Genomic DNA, 17,386 nt, shown 5'->3' with positions numbered 1-17,386 from the left:
ATTAGAGTACCATTAAGGCATCAGTAGTCTTCAAAAATCAGCTTGTTCGTTAAAGGGTTGCTTGGTTGTTTGGTAAAGGGGTTGGTAAATTTCCAGGCGAAATTTTGACACTTTTACAGTAAAAAGGAAATCAATATTCCTTGTAGCTGTAGTCTTAGTAACATGGTTGAGTTGGAAGAAGTCAAGCAATGCTGACAATATATTTTTAATGGGACAAATAGGTGAGGTGAGATACTTTTTTCTTGGCCATGCTGTTAGAAAAAGTGTCGGTGATGAAACTTCCTATTTGTCATGTGTTTAACTGCGTAAATGGGTTTCAGTAACAGGGTTGCACATACACCAATATGGGAGAAATGTATAATAATAATAATAATAATAATAATAATAATAATAATAATTTTTACTTAAAATTACTTTTGAAACCAGTTAATAAATGACACATATAACAATTTTACCATAGAAAAAAAATATATATTTGGAATGCAAAATAATGAGAAAGAGAGATAAAGAGAAAAAGCCTGTTTGAGGGGTACACTCACTCCTGAAAAACAACAATAGAAACCATGACAGAAATTCTAATGGTTCCCACTACAAATACCATTACAAACCATCAGCTTTTAACCATAAACACCATTACCATTATTGGTCCTTAATGGTCTCCACTAGGCACAACATGCCACCAATAGATTACCAGTAAAGACCATTACACAGGGACCATTACAGTTTCCATTAAAACCAATACAATTCCCATTATAACCATTAAAACCCTTACATATTCTATGAGGGTTTTGGTTTTACAGCAGGGCTGAGGTTATTGTTTTGTTTTTTTAAAACCAGAAAAAAATAGAACCCATGACAGAAATTCTAATGGTTCCCACTACAAATACCATTACAATACATCAGCTTTTAACCATTAAAACCATTACCATTATTGGTCCTTAATGGTCTCCACTAGGCACAACATGCCACCAATAGATTACCAGTAAAGACCATTACACAGGGACCATTACAGTTTCCATTAAAACCAATACAATTGCTATTATAACCATTAAAACCAATACAATTGCCATTATAACCATTAAAACCAATACATATTCTATGAGGGTTTTGATTTTTCAGCAGGGCTGAGGTTATTGGTATATGTATATATATTTTAAAAAACAGCTAAATTTAAACCACCTTTTTTGTAATTTCATTTGGATTCTGTAATAGAACATATTCATTTTATACAACTATTATTATTATTATTATTATTATTATTATTGTTGTTGTTGTTGTTGTTGTTGTTGTAGATTATGTGCGTGTATGCTTTGAAAATGTCTGTTGGGACAAAAATAAGGTACTCTATTAGTGGAATGTTCCTCCTAACGGTTTTGGAAAGACTGATAATGGCGGATGGAGGATTGTGTGTTTATACAGGAGCTAAGTGCCCTAGATAGAGCACAAGTGCGCGCGATGGACCGCAGTCTGGCAGTCTGATGTCAGGGGGCCGGTGGGCGGAGCAGGGGTTTGTGTGAGGGGGCCGGTGGGCGGAGCAGGGGTTTGTGTGGGGGCGCTTCAGGTGCTCCAGTCCACTCAGAGGAGGCGCAAGACAGCGGGATAAGCTGAATAGAGAGAGCACAGTCCTACACAGCCACTCCCGAGCACACGGAAAAAGACAGACAGGGAGAAAGACAGAAAAGAGAGAGAGAGAGAAAGAACGCTCACAGCTCGGCTTTGTTCTATTTGAAGTCTTCAGGGTTTGAACCGGTGCCTCTCTGTGATCTCTCCTCAAATCAGTTTGCTTTCTTCCCCCGGGCTAAGAAGTGTGACTGCAAACCTTGTGCCTTTGAATCCCTCCCCCACACCTCTCTCTGTCTCTCTCTCTCTCTTCCTTTATCTCCTGCGTGGAGCGTTCGAGATGTTTAAAAGAAGCAAAAGCGAAGTTTTGGTGGACGATGAAACGTCCGAAGGAGAGGAGGACGCGCCCTGGCATCGGGAGCGCGCGGATAAGGTGAGCTCGCGGATGGAGTGGATCAAACAAAAGACATGTATTTAGCGACCGGCTCGTGAGTATCATGCGCGAGCGCCGATTTAAACTTGGCGTTTTCCCGTTTATTTATTTATTTATTTATTTTAAAAGACGTATGTAAGTAAATGTTATCACTTTTTACATTATTACAAACTAACCGGCGAACTACGAATTCGGTTATAGGGCTTTACTCGTTCTCTACTATGTACTATGTATCTACTAGCCGACGTATCCAGCATTCGTTTGATCTAATCGCGCGAGGGTCGTTGCTAGGATCATGTAGCCGTATGACCACGCCCCCTGGCAACGCCGGCGTTTCAGAGCTCTAGTTAGCTCCATTGCTAGTTCTGTATTGTGTGAATAAGTACCACAAAATGATGGTTCAGGTTCTCACGCAGGTGGAAACATGCCTGCCATTTCTGTATCCAGGAGACCTCTGGGAAATCTCCCTAGCCTCTTTCTGAGGATTAAATGCTGTCAAATTTAGACTTTGAATGGATTAAACCAGGCTTTCTGGAGCTACTTTAGGTGTATGTGTAAATGCTCCTCTGTGGCAGGAGTGCCATTGAACTGTGATGCATTTACATTTATTCATTTGCCTGAGATGTGTATCTAAGTCAACATACAAATGAGACAGGATACAGTTGAGCGGTTACGGGGTTAAACTCACAACCTTTTAGTCGGTAGCGACAAAACCCTGAACCACTGAGCCACCATTATACAAACCTTAAAACAGATATTAAAACTGGAAATGTCTGTACGTTATTTTCGTTAACCTGCTTGTTTCTTTTGAATGATTTGAATGTTAGGAAACCTCAAATATCTCGCACTGAATTGTCCCAAATATTTCAGGGTTTTATACGACTTATGGTACCACATGTGATTGGTCACGATTAATGAAAAACTCCACTATGAAACACTACTATATTATATATGTTTGTATTAAAATATTTGATGTGCTTATTAATGCGATTCCAGTGCTAATTTGTTAGTTGGTGCTAATGCTAGATCAGAGATGTGATTTATTTAAAAAAAAAAAACATAAAAGAGTAAAGTCAATTAGAAGATAATAACTTTTAATTAGAAAATAACTTGTAACCCAGCTGGCAAAGATGATCTGCCAGTTAAACTAGATTAGTTTGTGTTTTGGCAGCTGGTAGCTGATCAGACCAAGCTAATTTGTGCTGACCTCAAGGTTGGGGGTTGGGGTGAGATGTGGCATTGCTTGCACACTTAGAATTAAAGGGCTAGTTCACCCAAAAATGAAAATTCTGTCATCGATTACTCATCCTCATGTCGTTCTAAACCCATAAGACTTTCGTTCATCTTCGGAACAGAAATGAAGACGTTTTTAATGGAAACCTGGGCGATTTCTGTTCCTCCATTTACAGTCAAGTAACCAAAACTTTCAAGCTCCAATAAGTTCATAAAGGTATCGTAAAAGTAATCCATGTGACTCCAGTGGTTCAATCCCAATTTTATGAAGCGATACGGATGCTGTGTGAGCGCAAAAGCGCACAAAGATACCCCTAAAATGAAGTCTTTATTCACAAAATATCTTCACTTCCGGGAAATTTTCCGGCGCACGTTACGGAGAGAACCACGACGCATGCGTGTTGTGTTGACGAGAGAGCGGAGAGAAAAATGCAAGTCCTCCTGTATGTCGAAATCCTTTATGAGCGGATGTTCCCGCGATACGGGATCCGGAAGCACTGCATTGTTTACAGCAGAGGTAAAGGAAGATGGATGCTGTACACAAGCTGAGTCACATAGAACAATCTTCATAACCAAGATGTCTGCAGATTTTGACATAGAGGAGGACTTGCATTTTTTTTTTTTTGTCAACACGCATGCGTCGTGGTTCTCTTTTGAACGTGGGTCGGAGATTTATGCGGAAGTGAAAATATTTAGTGAATAAAGACTTACTTTTAGTTTTTTTTGCACACACAAAACAGATCGACGGGATTAATTGATGAGTCGGTTTTTGGGTGAACTATCCCTTTAAGCAGTATTGCATGAGCAATAGTGCGATACAAGAAATAATGATTGCGGGTGCCATATTGCTTTTATACAACAGTTCAATAAAGAAGACATTAATTATAGAGTAGCTGACATTTTGGACACAATATGAGCAAATGCTTTGTTTGCTTTTGCTCCGCTAAAGGAAATGGATACGAAAGAAGCTACACTGCCTTTATAGCCCATCCACTAGTTGGCTAACTAGCTCACATTGATTCGTACATTCCCATTAAAGGTGCTTCCCGTGAAATTGTCTTCCATTGTTCCTTTCCATCTGCTTTGATGAGCTTTCATGTTTATCCAACAGAAATATCAATCGATGTTATATTCTTTTGTGGAAAAAGTAAGTACACCCTTGGCCTCAGAAGCTAGTATTGCCCCTTTTAGCAGAAATAACGTCTTGTAGGCGTTTTGCATAATCGTCCACCAGGCTTGTTGGAATTTTTTGACCACTCTTCCATGCAATATTCTTTCAGTTGCAAGATGTTTGAAGGATTTTCTTGCATGTACAAATGTGCATGTGCAAATCCCCCTACAACATTTCAATGGGATTCAAATCCGGGCTTTGACTACGCCATTCCATAACCTTCCGTTTCTTCTTTTTGAGCCATTCCTTGGTGGATTTGCTAGTGTGCTTAGGATCATTATCCTGTTGAAAGGTCCACTTTCGGGTTCAGCTTCAACTATCGGACGGATGGCCTCACGTTATCTTCAAGCACTCTTTGATATGATGATTTCATATTTGAATCAATGAGTGAAAACTGTCCAGTCCTTGAGGCAGTGAACAACCCCAAACCATAACTTTCCACCACCGTGCTTCACAGTTGGTATGAGGTGTTTCTCCTTAAAAGCTGTCTTTGGTCTGTGTCAAACATGTCTGCTGTTACTGTTGCCAAACACAGACGGCCAGACCTGGACAAACTGGCAGTCGTTTGAAATCTGCGTCACTTGTAGATTTTCCTTACAGTGGAATGATGCATTTCAAATAATTTGGAGATCTTTTTAAATCCTTTGCCATACTCCTAGGCATCCACAACCTTTTTTCTGAAGGCCTTACAGAACTCTTTAGATCTTGCCATGATGACGCCACACACCTCAATAACAAAGGGAACACTAGACACTAGATATGAGAGGGGTATAAATAAGACCAGTTCCACCTGCACTCCCTAAGCAGGTTCTAATCACTGGCACCCGATCTTGAACACCTGATTCTAATTTTATGTATTTGAAGGTTTGAGAAATATCGGGGTGTACTTACTTTTTCCATGTGGCGGATCTGTGTTATTTGATAGTGTAGCAACTTTATTAATAGGCACTGTTTCAAGAGGATAAACTGTTTGCTTGTCCAAATATGTCAAAAAAGCCAACAAATTCCATGGGGTGTACTTATTTTTTCACACGTCTGCTGATGATGTTGCTAACACTACTCTAGTAACCGTTTCGAACTGGGAATTGTATGTGGCAAACACAAACAGTGAAACGTCCCAGTGTGGTTACACCGCTCGACCGATCAGATCACCCGACCGAACCGGAACTACGTTTTGTATAATGGTGTTTGATCAGAGAATAGTTTTAAACTGTCAGGAAGCTGAAGAGCATTGTGGGTAGTGTAGGAAACCAAAGATAGACCAAGTAGCCGATGAATGAACTTTTTAAACCAAAAAAGCGTACTCAGAATTTCATTATAAAGTAAATCTTAAACACCACTGAAGATCACATGTTGGTTATAGAGATTAATACACAGGTCCTTCAGGGAGGATTTTTTTCCCTTTAATAACTACACTTTCAATGCTGAAACCCTGGAATAACTCTAAGCAGTGGTCACCAACCCTGCTCCTGCCCTGCTCCTGCCTTCCTGAAGACCATAATGGTGCCCACCTGACCATCCAATCATTGCCTTAAGAAGTTCTTGATCAACTAAAACAGGTGTTCGAGTTTGAGGTTTCCTCGAGGTATGAAACCTCCAGGAAGGTAGATCTCAAGGAAGAGGGTTGGTGACCACTGCTCTAAAGACATATCCTAGGCTCTTTTCCAAGTTCTGACGTGTCTTAACTTTCTGCTCAGCTCTGTAAGCTCTACCAGAAAGAGTGAGGGTTGAGAGCAGCGCTGCATACGCTCAACACTTCCCCTTTGTTTCTAGTTTGTTCGGAAATCTCCCACTTTCACACGTTGGTTTTTGGAGTGGATTTGGGGGACCAGTAGGAGTGTGAGCCCCTACAGTGCTGAGGTTCAGCCCGGTTCACGCAGCATGCTCTACGGTCTCGTTCTTTCCAGCATGCCCTGCTCTGTAAACAGCTACGAGACACAGCTGTGACAGAGAGCAGGCTGCAGCTCCCACGTCCATGTCTAAAATAAAGACCCGAAAGCCACATGAGCGGTTCCATTTCATAACCAAGTTACATAACACTAAGATTACTAGACCTGCTGGTCTTTTTTTTTTTTTTTTTTTCTTTTTCTTTCAGTAATCAGAGTGAACTTTACTGAAATCTGAACCTTTAGCTGCAGTATCATTTCCTACAGGATCCTGGTTCTATATTCATTAGGGCAGAAAGTGTATACGTGGGTTTTTTTTTGTTTTTTTTTACCTCAGCAAATTCCTTATCCTTCTTTGTGATGGTGTGTGTCTGCAGACTAGCAAAGAGATAGTATGTTGCTGATAAGCAAATTAAGGAAGCTCTCCTTTAACCCTGTGCTTCTAAATCCTAGTATTGTAGAAGAACAGGGATAAAAGGAATGATCCAGTGCTTTGGGTTTTGCGAACAGGCTTTGACGACCAATCACATGGTTTCGTTTTCTGATACCATTTGATTGACTTGATTAAGGTCAGGTCATCAAAGTATCCCCAGATATCATTTGCCTTTGGACATATACAATATTTAATAATATTTATGCTAAAGGCACGGTACGGAGCATTCTTAAAGGTACAGTATGTCGTATTTCCTCTTTAGCCATGACGTGGAAGATGCTGATGACTTGCTGTATTTTTTTTAAATTTTTTAATTAATTTATTTTTTTACATCTATCTATGTAAACGTTCCAGCAGCCTATAAAGAGCACATTAAGCCAGTGGATATAGTGTGCGTTTGGTGCAGGACAGGACGATGATTCATCCAGCTCCGTGATGGTGCAGTAATAGAAAGTGCACACCTCCATCCTGGACACGATCTTCCCTACGCCTCATCTCGATCAGCACTAGAGTTTCATATTGTATTTCACCGAACGAGAAAATATCCCCTTCGTACCATTTCCTCCGTCCAGAATGGAATTAGTTTGCCTTCAGGGCTGAAATGGTTTAACTGCTTAAACATGGCGTGCATGGTGTAATGCCACGGTCAACATCGGAGGAAGGAGGAACGCTCGCCCCAATCCGAGATCACGTGTAATTTGGAGCGGCGGGGATGCCCGTGGACTCGAACGTCACGCTATTAAAACGGTCCCACTTATGTCGACATTTCCATCACAAATCATGAGTAGAAAGGACACTCATGTGAGTCAGTCTCAAGCTCCCTAACTCGCAGGAAGGCTGGGAAACTCCCTGATCTGCTCCCACCACCATGATGAAGCACAGCAGAGTTCAGAGGGCAAAATATTTTAAGTATCCCGTACTTTTACTGATCAACTACTGAACAGTCTTTTTGGGATTGGGCCAGGCTTCCTTGCTAGGAAAGCAGGAAAATCTCTCACTCTTTCGAACTGAAAATATAAGAGGACTGTATTGATTTATTTGATCAGCGTTATTTAGAAAGGGAGCACGGTGGCTTGGTGGTTAGCACGTTTTTCCTCGCACCTCCGTGGTCGGGGACTCGAATCCTGCCTCTGCCCTGCATGCGTAGAGTTTGCATGTGCTTTGGGGTTTCCTCCACTTACTCAGGTTTCTTCCCCCAGTCCAAATTGGTTGGTGTGCCCAAATTGTTTATTTTGTGTGTGTGTGTGTGTGTGTGTGGGGGGGAGGGATTGGGTTGGCACCCCATCGTTTCGCAGAAGTTACGCAACATGACGTAACTATAAAACACACAAAATGCCAAAGCTGAAATCCCACCTCTTTCTGTACGTGACAAGTACGAACTAATTAGTTAACGGAAGTGAAAACCAGAACTAACGTGTCTTGCAGACGTTCCACAGCAGTAAACGCACCTATAAACGGATAAAAAGCATGCTAAATAAACCGATTGCTGTCGTTTACGAGAATTAAAAACGGTCATGTTTAGGGTGTGACCCTGTAATTCGCACCTACTTCCTTGTTTGCTAACGACAAAGCTTTAATTCACATCCACACATACACACCCGTGGAGTGCCCTCTGACCTCTAGGTTTTGAGGCAGGAAGGAAGTAAATTCATACCGGACCCTTCGCTAGAGTCATCATTACTGATCCCACAGTCAAAGGTCAGTGTATACATGGTCTTTGCCTGCTTCAGTGGGTCATTGTTAACGGAGTTTTATCGTAATGGATCCTTCTGCAGCCTGACCTCGGAAATAACACATCTGTTCACTGTAGCGAATTCTCAAATACTTTAGTGAAGTCTGGCACTGAACAATCTGTGCGTGTTGATAGCTCCCCTCCTTTACACCACACGTCTCTGTTTACATTACCCCGACTAAAAATATATCTCCCCATTAGCAGAACTGTGTGTGTGTGAGCGAGTTTCCTTATTGTGTTATTCACCGGCTTCTGCTTTTCAGGATAAAGAATCCGAAGGAACAGAGGAAGTGCTGGGCCCCTCAACTAAGGTACACACACACGCTCATGCACACACTACTTATAGACCTAGTGCGTGTACAATAGCTAAAGGTTCTGTCCTGATAACATGGTCTCAGTGGGTTACAAAAATGTGTTTGTGAATTTTTTTTGTTTTTAAATGTTCGTTAGTGGCACGTAAATATGATACTCTTGTGAGTTTGCCAACAGTCTCCAGGAGAAGTCTGTGGTTGGTTGAATATCTCGGTTTAACCCATGACCCGAGCACCACGCTGCTCTTTCCTAATAAGGACGCACGTGCCACTCACGGTAATGTCTGATATGAACACGCACTCACAAACCGCCGTGTTCCTGAAGGAAAGTCTGCGTCGTATGATCTAACGTAAGGCTGGAGGTGGACACCCGGAGTGCGGGATATTTCCACATCTAGGTCAACAGTTTCAGATGAATGAGACTCGTCTTCAGGCGGTTTGGCCCTGTTTCGTGAAAGAGGATGTTTGTGTGATTTGACTCGTCTGGTGTGTGTGTGTGTGTGTGTGTGTGAGCGAGTGTGAGCGAGTGAGTGTGTCCGCTGTAATCTGCAGGACGCATTCTTTCACAGGCTGGACCAAAGCAAAACAGTTCTGGGAATAGCAACAGGCATGTGTTGTGTCTGCTTTCACAGGCACTGCAGGTTCTCACAAAAAGGTTCCGCACGATCAAACTAAACAGCGCTACTCACGACAGTTTATCGCAGTTATTCTTTTCATTTAGGACAAAACAGTGGGCTCGTTAATTAACCGATTAAACGCCGTTTTTTATATCGCACCTTACCCTGCATTCGTGGTTTCCTTCGAATGTCCCGGGATAATTGAAACCAGCCGTGTTAATCGTTTAATTAAATATGAACACGATTAAATGTAAATTCAGTTAATTATGCCGTCAGAGTATGCAGCTGTGGAGATCACGTCAGAGCTCTAACCCACTTTGTCTTCTAAGATCTATAACTCTAAGGGATATATAGCTTTATTTATTTATTTATTTTCAATTAGTGCAAGTGAGTAAGTAAACCTTTTTATTTATATAGGAGTTTTTGAAACCAAATTTTGCACAATAATAATAATTAAAAAAAAAAAAAGAGTAAAAGAGGATAAAATAAAGTGAAATTTTAAATAATAAATTAGTGTAAGTAATTTTAGGGCTAATTTAAGAGCTTGGTGAAAAATGGAAAATAAATAAATAAATAAAAGTTAGTGTTTTAAATTGTAACTACACTTTGCCAAACTGCTCCTTTAGGTTTTTGCCCTTTAGGTTAGGGTGGGGAGCGAGAAACCAGGAAATTCACTTCTATAGTCACTTCTATTGTACAACACAAAGATAAAATCATGATAATGATTCAAATGTTTGATGTGAAATCCAGACTAACACATGTATGGGTGTACAAAATACAGTTCAAATAAAATAAAATAAAATAAAACTGTCTGCAGATTTACCCACAAGGCTTAAACATGTCGAGAAATCAAGGGCGAAGCTATCCCATATACGCAGTTGATTTGTTAAGACCCTTAACATCGTGTTAGACCTTTTTTTTTTTGCACAGGAGTGTACAATGTTTGAGTAGGGAGTCTCAGCACTTGAAGGCATTTACATTTTGTGTTACAGTATTTGATTTATCTGAGGTTTACTACTTCCTGGGTGCTGGCAAAACGGTAGTTCTGTTTAGCTATATTTAAATACGGTCTGTGTCTACGAATATTCATTATGCAAATGATCAGTATGCAGATTTAATTATGATGGCGTAATGCCACTGTCTGTTTCGGCTCTGAAGAAGTCGTCCGTGTTTAAATACGACATCAGGGTAAAAGCTGAAAGACAGACGTGGAAACAGTTTTGACTCATGTCTATGCCAATAAAAATGGCTATTTATTTATTTATCCTTTATTTAACCAGGAAGTTCCCATTGAGATATCACAATGTCTTCTTCCAGGGAGACCTGGTTCAAGACGGCAGCACACCGAGTTTCACACAGAGATATTCACAGAAAACAATAAACACCAATTTTCATGAATACAAACTTTCTTGTAACCGTGAGAGATTACTGTTCTGCCCAGACCTATTGGTCAGTATAGTCCTTCCACGTATAGTCCTTTTGACTGTATATGTATGAGCTATACACGGGTTGGCGTCGTTTCCAGGTCACCGAGTCTGCACAAAAGCATCGGATTTGATTTCTTCGAGCATTTTAGTGTGGAAAATGTACTTCTGAGGGGCTTGATGAAATCAGGAGGAGGAGAGGTAAAACGTGCCAAATGTTTTTCACCCCCATAAGCCGTAAAGCCGGCCTGGTATTTAAAATCCCAAGCTTCTGACGAACTTAAGCAGGAGGGCATGAGCAGGAATGCGTACGCCGGCCAAATACCCCTCGACCACAGACTGTATAACAGACTCCAAGATTACAGACTTAATGAATCGTCTTAATGAATCAAGTGAGTTCATTTAGGGCCGATATACCTAAATGATGTATTAATAATAAATTTTTATTTATGTAGCAACTTCAACAGATTCATTGTCATTTACAATAAGAAAAAAAAAGGCATAAGAAATAAAGAACACATGTAATAAACATACTAAAAGTGTAGGAAGGGTACAGAAATGTGACGTGACGTCACCGTTCCCACCCCAAAGTTGATTCTTTTCCTCCAACGGCACGTCCCACAGCAAGTGTTCATCTTATACCACAGCAAGCTCCCGACGTTTACATTTTTTACTTAATGAAAGAATGATACTTCATACTTTTCGAATTGGTTTAAACGAGAGATGCGACGATACTAAATTTCTCGGCCGATACCGATGAGCGATTATTCAGAGTGATATCGGACGACACCGATCGTTCTGCCTTTTATACCGTCTCTTAAATGAATAACGATTCATTCCACAATTCTGAAGGAAACGCAAATAAAAACTTTATTCTCTCCATTTCAACAAGTTGTTTCACAGTAACTGGTCTCATAAACAGAACACACATAACTCTAATTAACATGAACACACGAACTCAATTCTGAAGATTAAAGTAAGATTATTAACTTATTGAATGTTATTAATTCATATTAACATTATACTGAATTCTAAAAAAAAAACAAAAAAAAAACCTCGTGTTAGTCTCACACTCACTCACCACAAACAAAAGCATTCTACTTCATCATTAACATCAAACTGGTCATATATAATATCAACTTTTTATACAGAAAACTTCACCATATTTATGCTTACACTTTTTATATATATATATATATATATATATATATATATATATATATATATATATATATATATATATATATATATATATATATATAATATATATATATATATATATATATAATATATATATATATATATATATATATATATATATAATATATATATATATATATATATATATATATATATATATATATATATAATATTTTTTTAAAAAAGTCTGTTTATGTGGAACATCCACTATAGAAATCCCTGTTACCAAACATTGATATATTGGAGTAAGCGCATTAATATAAACCTGTGATTTGACAGCGACACTACCGTCAGTGCTGCTGTTGCCTGATGTTTGTCCCCATCATCTCCCACAGGACTCCAAGATCAAGAAGGTGAAACCTAAGAAGGACAAAGGAGACAAGAAGCTGTTTCCTTCACAAGATGACGAGCACTTCCTGCTTACAGGAGTCGCCGTCTCGCACAGGAAAGGGTAAGCTGATTCACCGTTCCGCGTATCGTTCCTCCTAGCGCAGAACAAATGCTGCGTTACAAGTGTCCCAAGAAATCCTGAGATTTCGCCTGAATCCTGAACTGACCGAATGAAGCCATTAAGGAGTTAGGAAGCAAGCAACAAACAAGACTCGGGCACATTTTCTCAGCCTTTTGATCATCAAACTGCTGGATGTTGAAAGTGTGGCTGGATCTAAAATGTAGACAGAATGCCTTTACAGAGTTAAGTGCTGAGTAAATAACACCCTGAAGCATTAACATAATGGAGGAATCGAAACATCGCACTCATGCGCTACAAATGGAAACCCCACCCTGTGTCTTACGCCGTGTCCTTCCTTCCAAAGCTGGGGAAACTATTTGTGCCTTAAACCTCAGCTTCCTGTCTACAGTAGAGCAACAGACAATAAACTATCATACCTGTCCTAGGATCAGGGTAAAAATGTCAGGCACATCTGGCGTAGAACAACTGTAATCATTCGTTGAGGTTATCGATTCAGATGGAGTTTGGGCTTTAAGTGATTTTTAAGTGTCATGTTGGTTCATTTCATGTTGCTGAAAAGAAAATACACCCATGTTTTAACATAACGCTACTCTAATCTTTCACAGAAATCCTTTTTGTTTCCACGAAAGCATTTTATTGTGACGTATTATATTAGCAAATGTTGTGTATTTGTCTTAAAGTACAAAGAACTTCAGCACTGTGCATGACATTTATTTATTACAATTTTTTTTACTTAGTCATGCTCAGCTCATTTTATTTATTTATTTATTTATTTTATAGCAGGTGTGAAAAATCAGGAACCAATCAAATTAATTTCACCCCTTCACCGTTAAAGCGCACCTATTATGGTTTTTCAGATATTACCGTTCACGTAGCGTGTTATAGAGCTGTTTGTGAATGTAAAAACGTCTGGAAAGTTTCAAAAGATCAAAGCGCACGACGAACGGAGTTATCGATTCAAAAAGAAGGAATCGATTCTGAACAGCCGAATCGAGTCGTTAGTGATTCCAGACTTTACTTCCTGTACTAACCTACGTAGGTTTGGAACACAAATTCCCACCTCTGGTCTTCATCGGCCGCTCGCTGAAACTCGTTACGGTGGTGGGCGTTTCCTTTTCGACACGCACTGACTGCGCTAGACTAATCATGACCGACTGCGCCATCTGACCAATCAGAGCAGAGTATGCTCTCTGAAAGGAGGAGTTTAGAACGAATCATTGAACGAGTCGTTTATGACACTGGGGGGGAAAAGGTAACGCTGCAGTTTAAATTATGAGCACGGTAAAGTGTTTTTTGACCTCGGATGCACGTAAATCTATCGTATGAGACATTTAAAACAAAATTAGACACGTTTCCACTTTAATATGTTTCTTGCACTGCCAATATTTATTCTAGTTTCACTCTGTTTCTTATCATTACGTTTTTGGGAAAGTATCTGGCTGTGCTTGGTACTTTCCAGATTCCGCCAACAGACTGACATGGGGGCGGAGTGAAGGGTTGTCGGGGCGTGTCTACGGAAATACTAACGACAGCCATGTAAACAGGACAAAAAGAGACTTGTGGAGACTTGTGCTAATTTCATTGTTGGCTTCATTTAAAAGAGTTTTAAAATTTTTTTATGATGTTTGACATATTTTCCAGGTTATTTGTACCAGTAAGAGTTTTTTGTTAAAAATCTACTATTGTACCTTTTAAAATGTATCAGTATATTGTATAACTAATTATATTTATACACATGCATACTTCATAATATTTATTAGGGTTATGGAATGACTGCTCAAGCACCACTGACGGTAATATAATCGATGTGGGGAGTTTTTTATTTTTTTTTTTTCCTCCACGACAACAGTTTCATCTGAAAGCATATAATTGTTTATTTTTCTCTCAGGTCTACTAAGAAGAACCTGGAGGAGGAGAAGGAGAAGGAGAAGGGTAAAGCGCACCCGGAGAAAGACCGTGTCCACTGCCTTTGGGACAGCATCACCATGACCATGCGTCAGATCACTCCGAACAGGAAGATGGACAGGATGGAGGGCTGGGAGCCGCCGCAGCTGAGCGAGGAAGCGGAGGGGAAGAGAAGCGACGTTGAGGGGAAGAAGAGCGACTCGTCTCCGCTCTCTACCGGGCTCTCGCTCTCTCTGCCTGGCTCTCTGACCCTGCCGTCCTGGACGGGCATCGGCTCCGAGGAAGACTCTTCACGCTACGCCAGTCTGAGCGAGCCCCAAGCCGCAGGACCCTCGCAGTGGGCCGCACGTGCTCGAGATAAACTCGCGGCCGTGCGACGTCGCAGCCCCGGCAGCCAATCAGAGAGTGCGTGGGAGGGGCTTAAGTGAAAAATCCAAAGCTCCTTATAGAGCTCGTTTGACGCCGAACACTCAAGCGCATGGAAATGTAACTCGGATTGGATAGCATGCACAGAAGCAAAAATCGACATAGGGAGCTGGTGAACAGAATGAGGACGTGCCCTTTTGAGTGTTGACTCGATGACATTTATTTTGAAGGTCTAAAACCACAGAGGACCCTCATCCGCTAAGATCCTGTGGCTTTTTAAACCAGAAATGGCCATTTAAAAAAAAAAAAATTAAAAAAAAATTATGATTTAAATCAGTTTCCTTTGAAGGACGCACTGAGTTCTATGGACGGACTTCACCATATCTGCTGCCTTTTTTGACCAGTGGCGCAAGACTGCGGCACTGAAATGCTTGTTAACGTTACACCAAAACAGTTTGATATTTAATCGTAGTAATAATCATTCATTGCAATCAGCCTTAAATCTTTAATCGTTTTTGACCAATTGCTCGGACGCCTCGTTCGACCGCGCTGCTCAAAGCCACAGACGGGGGGGGGGCGGGGCGACGTAAGAGACTACCGTGCCTTATAAGCTCTAAAACGAATCGGGACGATACGATTAGGACGGATGACGCGGAGAAAGTGTTGGAAATCTTCTAAACGATGCCTTATACCACCTGACTGTGAACACCACACAGTACTGTAACCTTCACTAATGCTTTTGTTTTACGAACCGTCACGGGAAACGAGTCTCGTTCGAAAACTCTTCATGCTGTGCGTACAATCACGCAACTCGGGCGTTCGGAGCGTTTAATACGAGGCGGTGCAGATGCAGACCTGCCAACCTTTTCGTGTCGCAACTTCATATTTCAACATCGGAGTACGGTGTCGAGTCGAGCCACCAGAATCGACTTGTGAATCTGGAATGGTTCAATTGTGTAGGTGTTGTTTTTTTGTTTTGTTTTTTTAAGTCTCTGATATTAACTACCCCATCCCTCCCCCCACACACTCAAACACCTGGAAGCCCCTCCCACCTCCCCATCCTACCTCCATGTTACATTAGTAATCTGTTGACTTGATTCAAAGTCAAATGTTTAACGTGAAATCAAATCCATCGACGTACGTTTGACTTGGCGGACACGTTTTAGACAAGGATCGAGTTAACATCAGGTAAATATAGCGAATATTTTCTGCCAAAGATTCTCAGTATTCGAAGTGCGACTATAGAAACTGGAGTGCACATGTATACAGGGTTTTACGTTAACCATGAGGTGCTTGGTGGGGTGGGGGGGAGCTGGACTGTTTTAGTTTAGATGTTAGAGACAGGAAAGTTTATGAAATCTTATGAAATCCTTTATGTAAACGTTTCTAATGACTAGTGCACGTGGTGGTTACCATAAAACCCTGCAACAACACGCGTTCCAGTTACTTAGACGAGCGATTCGCGGGACTACGCGTTATTCCTCTTCAGGGTTTGCAGGTCTGCAGTTGTATCTCGGCCCTAAAGGCATCTGTAGGACGTTCTCACGAGGTACGTTTCGTCACTGCTGTATGAAAGCTCTACTGCTGTGAGACATCCATTCCCTTCCTCTTTTTGAGCCTTAAAAAAAAAATTAAAAAATTAAAAAATGAGTGAAACTACTGTACAGCTACCGATGCTGAATTTCCTGCTTCGTCTTATAATTACACCGAAGGAGTTCAAGAAAAATTCGAACCAAATATCAAATTGACCTACTCCAAATATAGTCGATCAGCCAACACGCATTCGCTGCTGATGAGTCATGGAAGGTCACACAAAATCAGCTGAAACTCTCAGTTGATTTTACACTGAACTTTCAAGATTCAGGTCTCAATAACGATGTAGCACACATCAGGGATTCTCAGTACTTCCACTGATCTCATTCTAACACGCTTTCCCCTTCTAATGTCAATGCTGATCTGTTTTGCTAATTCGCCACGATCAGACTTTATTCCGTTACAGTGGAACCTCTACATTGATGCTCATCATAACTAATCCATATCTGCCAAACCATCACCGAGTGGACATACATTTAACAAAGACAATCATGCTTGACAAATTCTACTGATGTTAATAGGTTTATGTATACTAGTGCATAATGTCAGTTCTTTTCGAGTATTCTTTTAAATTATACATGGATTTTATTCGATTTGTTTGTTTTGTTTTTTTTTCTTCCGTTTGCTGGAAATGTCTAAATTCTGCTTGTATCATTTGGTTTTTATCACCAGACTTTTGATTCCAAATAAAGCATCTTCTGACAGTCGTGCTTACTGTGATTTAGTTCATGAATGGACCTGTAAATGGAAAGTGGAACCATGTAACAAACCCAACAGGATTAAACAGTTTTAGTGACTCCTACACCAACAGAATCGAACCCAAACAATGGGAGGAATGACTCCACACTGTGCTGAATTGTGTTCGGAGTTGTAGCTCTTCAGTGCATCAGATCGTTTGGCTCTTATTACTGTGCTGTGCCGAATGAGCCGACTCACCAGTACGATTCAACTCTCGAGTCATAAGCAGGTGTCCGGTTTAGTAAAAAAAAAAAAAATTGCAATGAGCCGCTTGGGAACCAAAGCGAGTCGATTCTTACTGGTGAGATGAGT

At 40.6% G+C, this 17,386-nt stretch overlaps 1 protein-coding gene across 1 annotated transcript; it reads left to right on the top strand.

The window, feature by feature from the left end:
• The first annotated feature begins 1,358 nt into the window (after positions 1–1,358).
• On the top strand, positions 1,359–17,040 carry si:ch211-225h24.2 (uncharacterized protein LOC564539 homolog). The gene is made up of 4 exons (XM_053643035.1): positions 1,359–1,993; positions 8,712–8,759; positions 12,336–12,451; positions 14,361–17,040. The coding sequence occupies exons 1-4, from the start codon at positions 1,901–1,903 to the stop codon at positions 14,803–14,805; spliced, it is 702 nt and encodes a 233-aa protein (XP_053499010.1). The 5' UTR covers positions 1,359–1,900; the 3' UTR covers positions 14,806–17,040.
• The last annotated feature ends 346 nt before the right edge of the window (positions 17,041–17,386 follow it).

This window comes from Ictalurus furcatus, chromosome 15, assembly GCF_023375685.1.
Source record: "Ictalurus furcatus strain D&B chromosome 15, Billie_1.0, whole genome shotgun sequence".
Classification (NCBI taxonomy): Eukaryota; Metazoa; Chordata; class Actinopteri; order Siluriformes; family Ictaluridae; genus Ictalurus; species Ictalurus furcatus.
The sequence above is the reverse complement of the archived record's forward strand: the minus strand, read 5'-3'. Positions and strand labels throughout refer to the sequence as shown.